This window comes from Meleagris gallopavo, chromosome 10 (assembly GCF_905368555.1).
Source record: "Meleagris gallopavo chromosome 10, MGAL_WU_HG_1.1, whole genome shotgun sequence".
Lineage (NCBI taxonomy): Eukaryota > Metazoa > Chordata > Aves > Galliformes > Phasianidae > Meleagris > Meleagris gallopavo.
Genome location: NC_139413.1, coordinates 8,423,471 through 8,438,390, shown reverse-complemented (window position 1 = coordinate 8,438,390; position 14,920 = coordinate 8,423,471). Strand labels below are relative to the sequence as shown.

The window sequence follows — 14,920 nt, the reverse complement described above, 5'->3', positions numbered from 1 at the left end:
AATTAAGCATATATGGAGATTAGTATACCTGAATTTCAAAATTACACCTCAGTGATAAACATCAAAACAAAATAAATAAAATCTGGGGTATTGTAGAGCTAAACAGGATAAAAATATCCCCAAAAATTAAAAAAACATAATAAAGATCTGTAGTATTAGACATTACCACATATATTATAATTACACAACACATATCAACTGTAAGAATCTTAATTGTTCCATTCTTAAAGAAAAAAGTGCCATGCCAACTTAAACGTCACCCTGATCAAACATCAAAAAATAAAAATAGAACGGTATTTGAGATGTTGAGCTAGCAAATAAAATTAAGATATTTAGTTATTTTGAAATTAGTCTCTAAATCAAAGAACAAATTCATTTTTTACACAGGTTTTTCACATGGTCTACTCAGCCTCGAATAAGCAATCTGGGAAAAATAAAAAGAAACTTCAGAAAACAAGAACTGATTTCTCTCCAGCATTTCCACAAAATTTCATGAAACGTAGAAAATAATAAACTTAAAACATGCTTATTGTATGTAATTTATTCCCTGAGATTTTCACCTCTTTCCAGAATAAAACAAACAAACAAAAAAAAGCATTGAATCCATTGAGGGGAAAAACTGTAGCAATACTAAAAAATCCTCACTCACTTCTGTGCTACCTTTAGTCTTCTTACTTGTGCAAGTGCATAAAGGGGAACATGAAAATGGTAATTGCCACAGCCAGTGCTGGGGAACCTGAACATGGAGTTATGTATCTGATTTTAACTCACCAATACTTGAGCAAGTGTGACACTTAACTCTTGCAGATAGTCCCAGAGATATACAGGCAACAGCTACACATGGATCTGTAAACCCTTCAAGACTGCAGTATGGCTATTCGCCCTTCTGATCAACAAATGATATGCAAGAACTCCGAAGACGTAGTTGCCTTAGAAGCCCACCTGTTCTTCACACTTTTCTTTGCCTCTATTTGCATTTGCCCCATATATTCATTTCCCCAGAAGGTAACGAATATAACACCATTTATAATTATGGAAGTGTCACCCACCAAGCTCAACTGTATTAGTGGAGGAATTACCCCATACTTCTGGTTTAGCTGTATGGGAAGAAGTAGTAGAAGAAACACTGATTTTTGCACAGCGAAGTAACGCCAAAGTTAATTCAAGTTAGCAGAGATTTTTCATTTCTTTACTTAGGTTTCAAATCATTAAAAAAAATTACATGTTAGTTTTCAAAAGCATTAGTTGCATAGTTAAGTCAATCCTACTATTATTCAAAGCATTATTACCCAGACCATAAAATCCACACAGGCCACTGAAAGCATCTAAAAGAATTTTTACATCTGCTTGTCATTATTCACTTCTTAACCCTTCCGTTATGCCCAAAGAAATGGCTAAAAAAATCTTCGTAGCAAGCCCAGTAAAAGGACAGTCTCTAATAATACACAAACCTAGTGTTTCATATGTAGAAGTTACCATAAGAATTCTTAGTATTAAGGCAGATATATAAGAGCTGACAAACATCTTTTCTAGAATACTATATACTTTTCTCAGCAGCAAGAAAATAGATTTTATGACAGTATTCAGTATACCAGGGAAGAATGCAGGGGGGAAAGAGTTATTACGTTCACTCTATTATCAATATTACCTCATACAGCAGGCAGCCCAGAGACCAGATGTCAGATTTGAAGTTGTAACCATTTTCATGTATTCTCTCCGGAGACATATAATAAGGTGTACCAACTGCAACAAAAACCACAAGTATTTTTGAATAAAAATGTTATTTAACAGTAAAGAGTTTTCCTGATTGAGAAAGTAGTGGTTTTTTTTTTTTTTAATTATCTTCCATAGTTTTCATTTTAGTACACGTGCAATTTCAGCTCATACTTACAATTCCTCAGTTTGCTGGAAATACCCACAAATTAAACTAGATTTTCACCCAATGGAGCATTACTTTCATTATAGATATCTACCTCTCAGAATTGTTCCGTTGCAGAATACTTACAAGTTACACTTTTAAAGAAGCACGAAAAGTTTCCAGAGTGAGGATTTTCTCCCAGGAAGATGCACAGTACACACACCCCTGCCTCGCTCCCCTCGAACCCATTGGCAGTGGCTAGAAATGAGAGCAGCTAGAAATTCTCTTCCATGGACTTCAATTTTTTTTTATTTCCTTTTGAGAATATATAAATCAGAAAAGGCTGCTTTTGAAACCAATAAACACAACTTAACTTGAATATCTGAAACCGAGCCCGGTAATCCAGACGTCCAGCATCCCAAAGAGAAAGGCTGGAAAACCTGGGGGCCAGCAGAAACCGAGGGGCTGAGGAGCAACTTGGCCACCTGCCACAATTCAGGCTCTGCAAGGCATTTCCATCTCCCCAGCCTATGGCTGCCCTGGCATAATCCTGCCTCAGAGCAGCGGGCCGCAGGGGCACACGGGCTGCTCTTGAAAAGCAGCATTTCCTCACGCTGTCTCAGAGCACATCTCTGTTAGATGCTGCTCTCCCCCTGATTTTCATCAGCCTCTATCCAGCTGTGCCACAAGCTACCTGAAAAACAGAAATGCTGACAAATGTTTCAGTTCTCAAAAAAAAATACTCAAAATATGAGCTTTGGTTTCCTACGTGACAGATCAATACAGAAATAATTTAAGAAGTTGTGACTAATTATCTGGGTGGCAGCTTTCATGCACCGTCTCTAAACATTCTCCCTATATCCATCTCCAAAAGCAAAAACCAGCCACACAGGTTTTAATACACTGTGGAATATTTCCATAGGCACCAAATCCTGATGATGAAATCCAAGTGAACTCAGTACAAATTGACCTCATTTTCCAATTTACCACCTGGTGACGCAGCCAGCAATTAACATCAACACTCTTACTGCAACCTACAGAAACAAATGCTATAACCTCACACTGTTCTATTTAACACACATTATGAGGATTCCAATCTTTTCAAGCTTCTGAATTAGCCTCATCTAGTCAGAATTTAACTCTACATGAATGAGATGTAATGAATTTATAATAGTTCGAAATCTGAATGATGCGACTAGAGCTTTAATCAGATTAATAACTGTATTCTAATCATTTCCAAAAGATTATGGTTTCGACAACACATCCTACTGTTTATAAAGGCTGACATCTCAAAGCATACTACACTTCCTCAGGGGAAACAGAGCAGGAAAACTAAAAAGCAAACAAACAGCTTTTCCCAGCTCAGCCTGGGAAATGCAAAGCCATCTTCCCACAGCCCCGGCCACTGCTGCTGGAAACCTGCAACTTCAACTGACATCCCTCATAGCACTGGTGAAAGCCACTGAAAACTGATTTTGCAGCACAGAAGCAGGGACAGAGCTCATGCACTGCACCCTAGTGCTGACTTGGCTTCATAAACCTTTACAAGGAGAGGATGCAAGTCCCAGGAGAGCAGGGGTATCACAGCCCCAAGTTCTGGGTTGGCGAGGCCGAGCTGCATAGCTGCTGGCTGAGACCAAGGGACATCAAGAGCTTAAAACAAGGAAGAGTGGGGAATGGCAACTCAAACTGATGGAGAGCTGCAAAACCATCCACTCTCAGGGGATACAGTCATTTATCCACAGGCAAACAGCCTACAGAGATGGCATTCTCTCCCTGAAAGAACAGCCATTGGGATGGATGGTTTGCAACACTAATATAGCTCCAGAGCATCTGAAAACAAAACAAAGCACTCAGCTATTCCAATGTATCAGCAATGGGAGTTTAAGAGATGTTTAATGACAGCTACCTTTAAACTGGAAACTAATTAAATCACATTTGGCTTGATACAGCTTTCACAGCTTTGCAATCTGTACTGTACTCCTCCCTGGAAACCTTGCTTTTCCTCCTCCAGGGACTTGTAAGCTTGGGCACCTCTGAAAATTTTTAGCTGCATTCTGCACCTATTAATTAATGCACAATTTAGTGTATTCAGACGCTTTCCTGGCAGAATTCCTCTAATAAAGAACAAATGGAACAGTAAACTGGTTCCTAACTGGTTACAGAAGTAGTGCCTTCCTTACGCTGAGCCATCAGCCAGGAACTGGCAGTGAGTAATGTGCCAGAAAGAGGCTTCACACAATCCACAGGGGGCAGCTGAAAACACGGAGGTTTGAAGGTTCAGAGCTTACCAAAAGCAAAGGTAATTTTAACCGGTAGCTCTGGGAAGCCTGCTGATACATTAGGGGTCTGATCTGACTGTGAAAGATTGATGATAGTGAAAAGGCTGAACAAATGCTATCATTTTACAGCGTTTAGCCTAGTGTAACACCTTAACTGCAACACAACCTGAAGCCCCCAATGACCAGCAAGTGAAAGGAATAGAAATCACAGTTATGTAGCCACTGAAACCACAAAAACAACCTGAAGATCTAGACATCATTACTACTTGTGAACTGTTTTCAAGAGAACACGGCACAAAAGATTCGTTACTCCGACAGTCAGGAATTACTGACGGCATTACAACGCCTCAGAACAGAGAGCAATCTGAGTACGAAGTGCAAGCGACCGCTTCATTTCATTACATGCTATTTTTCCTTCCTCAATCATTGTTGCGGGTTGGTGCTTTTTTCTGTTAAGTAAAATACAATATCACAATACAGTAAAGATGTAATTTTCTTTAGTGATCTGAAGAAACAAATGGGATCACAGACAGAAAAAGAAGAGGTAACACATTTAGGTGCCGATGCTTCTAAAAAAGAAACTTGTAATCTTAATACTCTGTTTACTGCATTTCTGCATCTCGAATAAACTACAGGCTTTAAACGTCATCTTGAAAATGACCAGATGAACTGCTTCCTCAGACCCTGCTGCTCCCTGCCTTTAAAGATGCTGCAGATCTAAAGAAATGTTTCTTGATGTAAGCCTACTGTTATTGAGATGGGGGACGTAACGGAAACAGTGGTTATGAGGGACAGGGAAGCTGGATATGAGCAGAGACAAATAAACATGTATGAAAAAGGGAGTTATGACAAATAGTCCACCTTATCACCTGTATAAACGCTTGATTCTAACATCTCAGTTAAAGGAGACTGCGTTTACTTGAAAAATAAATGTGTTGAAGAGGTGAAGCAAATACAGCAACTGACTTCAAATACTATCAAACTTTTTTAACTAGGAGAAAAATCTGTCTAGCACATGCTATTATTTATACAATGCAATGTAATGGCTGATTCAGAAGATGTTCATTAGATGAGCTCTATTATCCTTAATAATGAAATTTTACCCATTGGAGAACATATCTGAGTTCAGGAAAACCACAAGAGTTACTGCAGTGATTTGATAGAACTGCAAAACAAGACTTCAGTTGAATGGACAGAAAAAAAACTAATTTAAGTAATCAAAACATAACGTTTATGAAAAACTTCGTGTTCTGGAAATCACAGACCTTTTTAAATATTTTTGCAAGGCGTTTGCTTTGTTGTTGTTTTTTTATTCCCAATATCTTGCATGAGTTTACAATTAAATTTCTGATCCAAAAGTAATGCCTCCTCTTTTATTACATTGGCAATAGAGGTCAGATCTTCTTACCAGTATTCCATTACATATTGTTGCAGTGTGACAGATGGCAACAGAGAAGCAGTCTGACAAAATGGTGCCTGACATGGAAGTGCTTATGAAGCAAAGGTGTGCCACTGAATTCCACACAGGGAACCCATCAGCATTCACAGACTTTTGCTGAACATGTCTGCAGACCAAACGGGATGTGAGAGCAGTGAGGCAGGGGGTGGTGAATTTGAGCAGTGGGACAGCCATAAATATGAACTACTTTCAGAGCAACCTACATAGTTCTGTGCTATTGACACAGGTACTATAGAAATGACAAGTTGCCAAGCCACTGATGAATCACCAGAATACAATACAAATGATGATTTGTTTTCAACAATGTTAAGAGGATTACATATCTGTCTCTCTGCCCTGCAAGAAGGTATTCACATCATGGCAGTAGTGACAGCATACTGTGCAGCCACCTAACACAATCACACCAGAGAACTGATTCCTTTTTTTTTCCCCCCCATAAGGTGAACCACTGAAATACGGACTATTTTTAGATCCACTGAATGCTTAACAAAATTAAAAGCCACATTTTTCAAGTAATTCCATAAACTGGCTTGAGGATTGTCATTTCGAAGACCATAAGGCCTGGCATTCCTCCACAAAAGAAAACAACAAAAACCCACAATCATGGAGAAAGGTATAAGGACATGACTTACTGTAAGTTTCTTTCTTACTTGGATTCTCTTCCTGACACTACTTTCCCATGTAATGATTTCTGAAGCTAAGGAACTTGTCAAGTTCATAACAAATCAACATCATTAAACGTCTTCATTTCCTTGGCATTTTCATAGGAAAGATTTGTATTATTTTTATTATTAATAAGGTATGCACAAGCCATAAGAGACTGTTTTGGTAGGCTGTACAGAAAGAGTTAAGAACACTGACAAACAACTGTCCAGTTCAGGTTTTATTTTTTCCTCATTTGAATCAAATAGATTATCAGCAAGTATTTTAATTAACCAGTATTATTCATAATTAGCAGTTAGAAGCCATAGCTAATGAAAATTTTAGTACATTTCTTTATTTCTGAAAGCCCGAGTCTACTTTGCTACTTAAATTTTTATAAAGCCTGTAAACAAGTATGAAGTGCTACACATGTTTGTAATTCACTATTTTCTGTGCACCAAAGGTTTATGGAACCACAAAAAGATGCAGCTTCAGAAGACATTTCAGGAAAACCAGCATCAGAAACGGCATGAGAAAATAATTTGAAAGAACAGTCTCTCTAAGTGACATTATAAATCAGCGTGTGACCGTATCCATTGTAACCCAAGTTAACAGCTCAACAAAACCTTTCTTCTAGGCTGAATTCTTATACTGGCTCATAATTAGGGGGAAAATGGGAAAAGAATGGGGAAAAGAGGTAAACATAACAGTTCCTCTACCAAGAGGCAGAACACAACATTAGGAAACAATGGCTTTTGTTGTTGTTCGCTTGTTTCTCCCAGCTCCCTCCCTGTCTCAATGGATCTTGTACTTGTAAGAGATGAGTTTTAACATATTTGGGTGGTTTCAGATTTTTTTTTTTTTTTTTTTTTTTTTTTTTTTAAATCAACCTCTCTTCTTTGCAACTGCTCCCCTGCTACAGGCCAAAATAAGCCATGGTTGAAGCAAATGGTTTCTCCTTAACTTCCTCACTTCTGCCTCCCAACAAGTCCAGCACTCCTATCCTCACACTGAATTCTGCCTCAGTTAGGATTTTCAGGTGCCTGCAAATGCAGTACAAGAGTAGTTCCCTCTTCATGCTGCTCTCAATGCCCTCATTTCATTAACAGGCAGTAGAAGGAACCAAACTATGACAAATAAGAACTGCAGCCAGAGACAGCCACCAACCTGTCGAAGTAGAACAAACAGCAGCAGCACTTTCTCCATCATGCACTGTGCCACAGATTCATCTAAAATCTTTAGTGTTGGATCTGAACTTTTATGTGAAACCCAAACACATTTCCTGTCTAGGCTCAATGCTTCTTCTCTGCCTCTTTACCTCTTAGTAAGGGTTAGGGTTAGGCAGGTAAAGAGGTTCATGCAAGATGGCACATTTGCTAAAGCTTCACTTCAGACCTATTCAGACCTTGTTTGGACTACAACAGTATCAGAACACACCACGCAGAGAAAAACTGGCAGGCATAAAGGCATGCCCAAAGACCTCCTGGGAGATGGGCAAGTTGGAAATACCCTTTTAAAAAATTTCCTTTCTAAAACAACTATGGTTGTTACCATAAGCATCTCCCCCACCTCAGATGTGGTACAAACATGGTGAACAATCCTCTTTTTTCCGTATCGTATTGGTAATTTGGACTAGTTGAATATTATTCAATTAAGAGATGAAAATAAATACGGTACATTTTAACTAAAGAAATAGTATTTTATAGTCTAATTACAATGATCAGCATCTGAACAAACAACTTTTTGGGGGGCCTCTGATGGACTTATAACAGAGACTGCAATTATTAACTAAAGTTTAAGAAAGCCAGAAAGAGATATCTGGCCTCATCATGCACTTTTGTGAAACAAAAATAACCAAAAGCCTAATCACTGAATAATCATCTCCATTTGTTAAAAAAATCTCATTGAGCTGCATCTGATTTGATTTTACCTATCTCTATTCCACTGCTGAAAGGTCCTGTCTGCCTCCACGTCCTTTAAAATGATCAGGAAACAATTTTAGACATTACCACCAATAGTGCTGTTCTTCCATCATCTGGAAGTTCATTTCACACCCTCTGCAGTCAGTGTCCAAGGCTGAATTCAGCAATCACTAAGCAGGCAGCGCAGGGACAAAAAGCTAAAGATGCTACAAAACTACATAAATAGACTGTAAACATTAAACCTAGAAAGATGCTGCTACTCCAGAAGAGAACAGGATCTTAAATTAAGGAAACCTCTTAGATTCTATCACTTGTTCATTCACTGTATTTAAAATATCTGTCAAACATTTTTTTTCTCTTAAGTAATTCCAGACCCCAAATGCTCTCATACATTACTCAAAAGATGCAACAACTTCAATTAAATTTTTGCTTGGAAAATATACTAGAGTGTTTGTTTGAGGGGTGTGTGTGTGTGTGTGTGTGTATACGTACACAACACAAAGAATAAATTTGGTATTTCAGAAACCTTTTGGATATTTATAAAAATTTAATTTCTCCCTTTCAAAAATCATTACAGTTCATAAAGCACAATTCAGCACTCTTCTCAACTTATTTAGCATAAATTGAGGAACTCCATCTTAAATATTTTTTGAGAATAACCCTAACAAAAATAACATACAGTACCTGTAAAAATTAGAATAGTAGTCTTTCCATGTGTCATTCTTAAGTTCGTAAGGAAGAAAATAAGAAGGCATTATGCACTGGACTTTTTTCCAAGCCGATCACTAAATATTCAGTCAATTTCTGCAGTCATTTGGAAGTTGATCTATTATATACTTTTATTTCTTTTAAGTAAGCAGGTGCTCCTCTTTCTGATATATGCAATCACATCACCAACATGCCTTCAGTGCTATCCATACAATATACAAGCATAAGCAATTACTACATTCTTTTCATCAGATTAAATTTCACTCAAAAAAAACACATATTATTGATTTTATTTTTTGCTATCATTTCTAAAAAAAAATGCTACTGAAATGAAGACTTGTTTCAAGGCAGAAGTGTACATTACATGATTCAGAGGAAAAACAAATACAAATAACTGTTTGCCTGAAAATGACAGCACCTCAGTGTTACAACTTTCCCGTATTTAACATCTCTGCCCATTCTAGTTTTTTAGATAGCTTTAGCTGCATCTACCACCTTGTTTTCTCCCCTCAAATGAATGGCCACAGTATTTTCACCATGTCAAAATCCACCTTTTCTCCACCTGCCCCTCAGAAAAGCTTACCTAAAGAATGAGCAGCTGTGGTTTTGGAACTGAAAAATCGGCCAAGACCGAGATCTCCAAGCTTTACTACTCCCGTAGCTGTAATGAACACATTGGCTGGCTTTATATCTGAAATAAATAAATACAAATAGAACTTTAATGCTATGAGGTAGCAGAAAAAGCTATCGCTCTATCAGTAATAAGCTGAATGACATCTTTCAGTATAGACAACACTATTTGACAGTGCTGCTCAGAAAAATTCAATCTCTTATTCCAAATTTCACAAGAATTTTAATTGTCCAAACAGCACACAAGCAAAACATTTAAGAAAATGAAAAATATTAAAATCCAAAACAAACAATAACACAACCCACCTGATAACCACAGAAACATACACAGGTAAGTTATGTGAACTTTACACAACGAACTCCATTAGAGCCATACAAACTCTCATTTTGCTCAAAATCACAGAAGAAAATGTTTCCACGAATATTTTTTTGTCACTTTCGCCGATCAGATTATCTGCAGCAGCAAGATGTTATTTAACAGAATGAGGGAACTCACTGATACTCTTTAACAGCCAACATTAACAATAAATAAAAAAAATAAAAAGATATACTCTGGAGAATGTTTATTTGAATTCTTCAGTGGAATTGGGCTAATCAAGTAGAAACAAAGAAAAATAATGATGTATTCCCCAGACAGTTATTTTTTACAAGCAATATTCTCTTTAAGTTTTCATCTAATCCTCTAGAGACGAGAGCAAAGATCTTTATTCTATGATTTTTAACTAAACCATCCTGCCAGTCTTCTAAATAAGCCAGCCCCATGGTTGTTTGGCAAGTGTCCCTAGCTCTTACCGAGCTCACAGGCACAACACACTGCAGCTCACAACTTAAAAGAAAATCATGGAAGTGTGAGGACATTGCAGTTTGCATAAGATATAGGTGTGGTTAAAGTGACTGTTAATAACCCTTCAGATGCCAGCACTCCAAGTTTCTAAGGTGGTAAAGTTCTAAGATTTAGAAAGGAAGACACAAGAAATGTTGTTATACTGCCTGACCTGGTTTTCAGGACTTTAAACCATGCTAGGCAAAACAGGTCAATACAGACATCAGCTCGAGTTAAAAACATTTTTGACTGTCCTTGGTTTTGATGTATAATTATCTATAGATTTGCAAAAAAAATCTAGAGGAAGTATTTCAGTTTAAGGAATTCTTTTATTTTGAGCTGAAATAAACTCAAGTGAACTATTTTTATCACAAAAGCATTAGAGAAAGATAGCTGTAACTTACAGAAAGAATCTACAGCTTTACACCCCCTTCTGTAAAATCTGCACTTGCAGATACCCGTACAAATGCACAGGGAAGAACAGAAGAACCCCAAGGGAAAGCCATTTGGGTACGAAGGTCCTGCGCATCTAAGTTCATCTTGCTAACAGGTACAGCAACTCTGGCTGAAAGTGACGCAGCTCAGCAGTGATAGAGGGATGGGGCTTTTAGGCAGCTATCTGCATCCCAGGAGAAGGAAGCCACCAAGTAAGGACTTGTAATTTCAGCTGAAGTCCATACACAACTTGTATGTCACAGACAGAAGGACTTCCAAGGCAAAGAAAAAAAAAAAAAAAAGTAGATCTGAGAAGTCACTATACTACAATTTGTTTTCTTTGACTTGGAGTTAGAAAGCAAAATGAAGACAACATACAGAGGAGACAGACAGCCATCCAGAGGCTTACAATGGGTAAAAGTGATTAAGAACCTGACAGGGATAGCTGACAAGTACAGGGGCTGCTGGGACACACTACTTGACATAGAGACCAGAAAGAGCAGAGAGGAGCAGAGAAGAAGGGAAAAAGGCTCATGCCTGCACGTAATCCAGCAGGTAAGGCGGAAAGGCCCATGCATCACTGAAGGATGCACAGCAGGAGGTAAATAGCTTTCCAAGGGGGGAAAAAAAAAAAAAAAAAAAAAAAGGTGGAAGAGGTGAAAAGAAAGGATGAATAGCTGTTTGAGAATGTAGGTAGGTATACTTAGGAGAGAACTGGCAAACAGAGGAGGACAGACAACATGAGCCAGGAAAACGAACTGAGCAAGGGAAGAGGCAGCAGCAGCAGGGTTTCCATTAGTTACAGAATAAGCATCGATTTTGAACGCTGAATATCACAAGCTGCTGCTGCAAACAAATGCCCACCACAGCCAAGGAAATGCACGACTTCTGTCACACTTGGCTGTTCCTTACAAAACATTACAAAAACATACATTGTGTCAGCTGCCGATGATTCCGTTGTGATTTTATTCGGTGTAACTTGCATAGAACCAGCTTAATTCCCCACACTGTAAAAGGCTTAGTTAAGACAAATCTTTGATCCTCTATTACCTCTATGCATAACACGACGAGAATGCATATGTTCCAATGCACTGCAAAGCTGAACAAAGTACTTCCAAACGGTTCTTTCAGGAATCAACCTCTTCTGTTTCTTAAAATGCTTAAAGAAAAAAAGATAGTGAATATCAGAATTTAAGACTTGACTAAAGCAGCTGAACAAATAAAAGCATAAAATCCTTTATCTAAAAATCAAGTACAAGAGGCTACAAAAGCAATTTAAAAGGTTTACCGAAAGATTTTTCCCTCAGTATTTAAGCATCTTTCATCAATCTACACATTTACAATCAGCAAACACATATAACCGTAACTGCCATCAGCAGAATGAAACTGCTACTCCCCCAGCCCTCTGCACTCAGAACCTGTTAATAACAGTATTTGTGCAGCATGCAACAATTCTCAATGCAGAACGAAATGTGATCAGAACAGCCCAGCACTGAGTAAGTGACCACAGAACAAAGGTCTGATATCAAGGTAGGTGCACAGAACCTCCTGAATGAAATGCTTCGTCACACCAACTTCCATTTCTGTGTCTCCTAAACGGCACAAAAATTATGGTGGCACACAATCACAGAAAGATCCCATTAGAGTGAATGAGTTTATCTACTGCAGAAGTAGAAAGGAGCACCAATCATTTCTGAAAATTCCACTGCAATCCAACTCTTGTTCAAATATTTCCCATCCCGTATGAACCACCATCACCAGAAATTGGTAACAGCTCAACAGCCCACTAGAACTTACGGGAAGTGCAATTATGCTCTGCCATACACATCTTCAAATATAACGCTCAGCAACTGAAATAATACAGACCTCCAAAAACGCCTACTGAAAACCTGGAATTCAGCCAGTGCTACCTCAAGCAAGTTCAGTCACTGTAATTTCTGCAGCTAAAGGTGAGAAGATTGCTAAACTGTTGCTCGCTTTGTCATTTTTTCAACAGAATCCTTATTCTAACAGATTGTAAGCAGACAAAGAAAATACACAAACGGCATTAGTTAACTTACACAGAAATAAAAACACTCACGCGTACTTTAATAGTTTGTATACACACGTGTCACAATCACACACACCCTAAGTTGATACGACAAACGTTTATTACCCTGGGAAAATAAAAATATTTTCATATATGATGTTAAAATGTGCCACTGAGAAGTTGACAGCTGCATCTGCACAGTACTGAGACGGGCACGAGTACAAGAAAAACATTTCTAAAGTAGCTGTTGTAAAATGCATCAGTCGTACAAAGGATCACAACATTTCACCAAAGTGGTGCTAGTTACAGGGATTATTTCAAAATGCATTTTCATTTAAATGAGGCAAAGAATATAAATCACTTGTTTAAATATAATTTTCGCAGTCTTGGACTGAATCCAAACAAACCCTGTGTATCTGTTCTCCCCATTGCAGGATTTGCATATCAGAAGATTGTTTGATGTCAACAGGAAGATGGAGACCAGGTTTCTTTTCATTTAAAAACACGTACACAATACATGTAAGTGTATGCACATGAAAGCACAGTTCCTTGATTTAAAATGCATTCAGAAATTAGCATAATTATAACTAGGTATTTCATTTAAACATTCCCATTTTATTTATTTATTTTAACTGAAATCTAAGTAAAAGCAGTGATGAAACACCACTCACAACATGACTGAAACGGAAAGATCTTCCATTATGGATTTCTGCATCTATGTACTTAAAGAAAAAAAAAAAAAGAAATACAATGATGGTTTTCAGGACAAGCAGCTGCACTCAGCCACCAACTGTAATGCTGTAGCTGACTGTACACCAAATCACCTGCTTCCATTCCCACAGCGCTGATGCACAGTAAGTTGTTAAGATACAGTCTCATCCTACAGAAGAACTAAAAATCCTGTACAATTGTAATATCTTCTCTTTCTGAAAGCATCAATAATAATAATTTATTAGCCCTGTAGATTGAGTCTTTATCAATATAAGATACCAGCACTGTTGAACAAGAAGAAAAAGGCATCTTCACTTGCACATACTGAAAAACAAACCGGTGCCTTTAAGATAAGCTGACTGAACACTGGTGAAAAGACTCCACTATGAAGAACATACATTTTGCAAAACTAGCAACTGAAACACATTGTATATCTCAAAGAAACATAGCTGGGAAACAGAATCTCACTGTTGCTTGGAACTTCACCCTCTAACAAGGAACGTAAATCAATGGAATATGTGGTCAAATTTAAATGTATTTACACCAAACAGCATAATGAAATTCATTGCATGTGCTATCTGTAATTTAAGTAAAATCCTTTGCTCTCCTTTATTTAGGAAACAGTATGAAATGATAAACAGTTCTAATAGTTATGTGCTCAGCCATTCTGTATAGGGAAGTCAAAAATGCCGAAGATATATCAGCAGAAGATTAACATCCTTCACTGCAGCTGAGCACAGCAGCACCACAAGCAGCTCACTTGAAATTAGCTTACTGCCCAGTGCTGTCATGTCCTAAGTCTAAGGTCCAAACATGCAAATAAACTTCAACTTTCCCCTTCACAGCACACACACTGCTGTTACACACTCAAATTTCACCTCAGTGGAACATACCCTGCCTGACACAAAGCCTTCAAGAAGCACTCTTACCATCAACAGTTTACTATGCTGTTTTCTATCGTACCTAAGGTTCAGAGGGCAGCCCTGCTGCCTCTCCAACCACTGACCTCATAAGCTGTGACACAAAAATAAGTAAAAAAAAAAAAAACACAACCTAAAACCTTTGAGGTGAAAGACCATTCCCAATATAGCAGAGACAGTAAAAAGAGAACCGCTGGTGCATGTGCACCAAAACCCTGGGCTCTATTGCAGGCATCTGTTTTACCTGGTCAAGAGAGAACATAGGCACACTCAGGCAGCAGACTCCCTCCCAGTAAGAATTTCTCACTTCAAAAGCTATAGCCCATATCTATGTTTGACAACAGAATCACACTGAACTACTTACAAGGTTTCTCTCCCATTTTTTTTTTTAATTTTTTTTTAAAACAGTCTTACTGAGCAGTTTCATCATGGGAAAAATGGAACTCTCTAGGTTTTCCCTAACAAACTGCTAAAAGGAAAAAAAAGAATACTCCCAAATGT

The 14,920-nt window shown here is 37.9% G+C and overlaps 1 protein-coding gene across 10 annotated transcripts in view; it reads right to left on the bottom strand.

The window, feature by feature from the left end:
* Positions 1 to 14,920, bottom strand: part of NEK7 (NIMA related kinase 7) — a 75,529-nt gene that overhangs the window by 23,349 nt on the left and 37,260 nt on the right. For all 10 annotated transcript variants that reach the window (XR_014885315.1, XR_014885314.1, XM_085232017.1 and 7 more), the window contains 3 exons: positions 11,810 to 11,918; positions 9,455 to 9,562; positions 1,649 to 1,743 (listed from right to left, as the gene is read on the bottom strand). Coding sequence is in view for 8 of the 10 variants with exons in the window: in XM_085232017.1 (XP_085088143.1) it covers positions 1,649 to 1,743; positions 9,455 to 9,562; positions 11,810 to 11,918 (312 nt within the window). In the remaining 2 variants the exon portion in view is untranslated. The remainder of the gene's footprint in view (positions 1 to 1,648; positions 1,744 to 9,454; positions 9,563 to 11,809; positions 11,919 to 14,920) is intronic.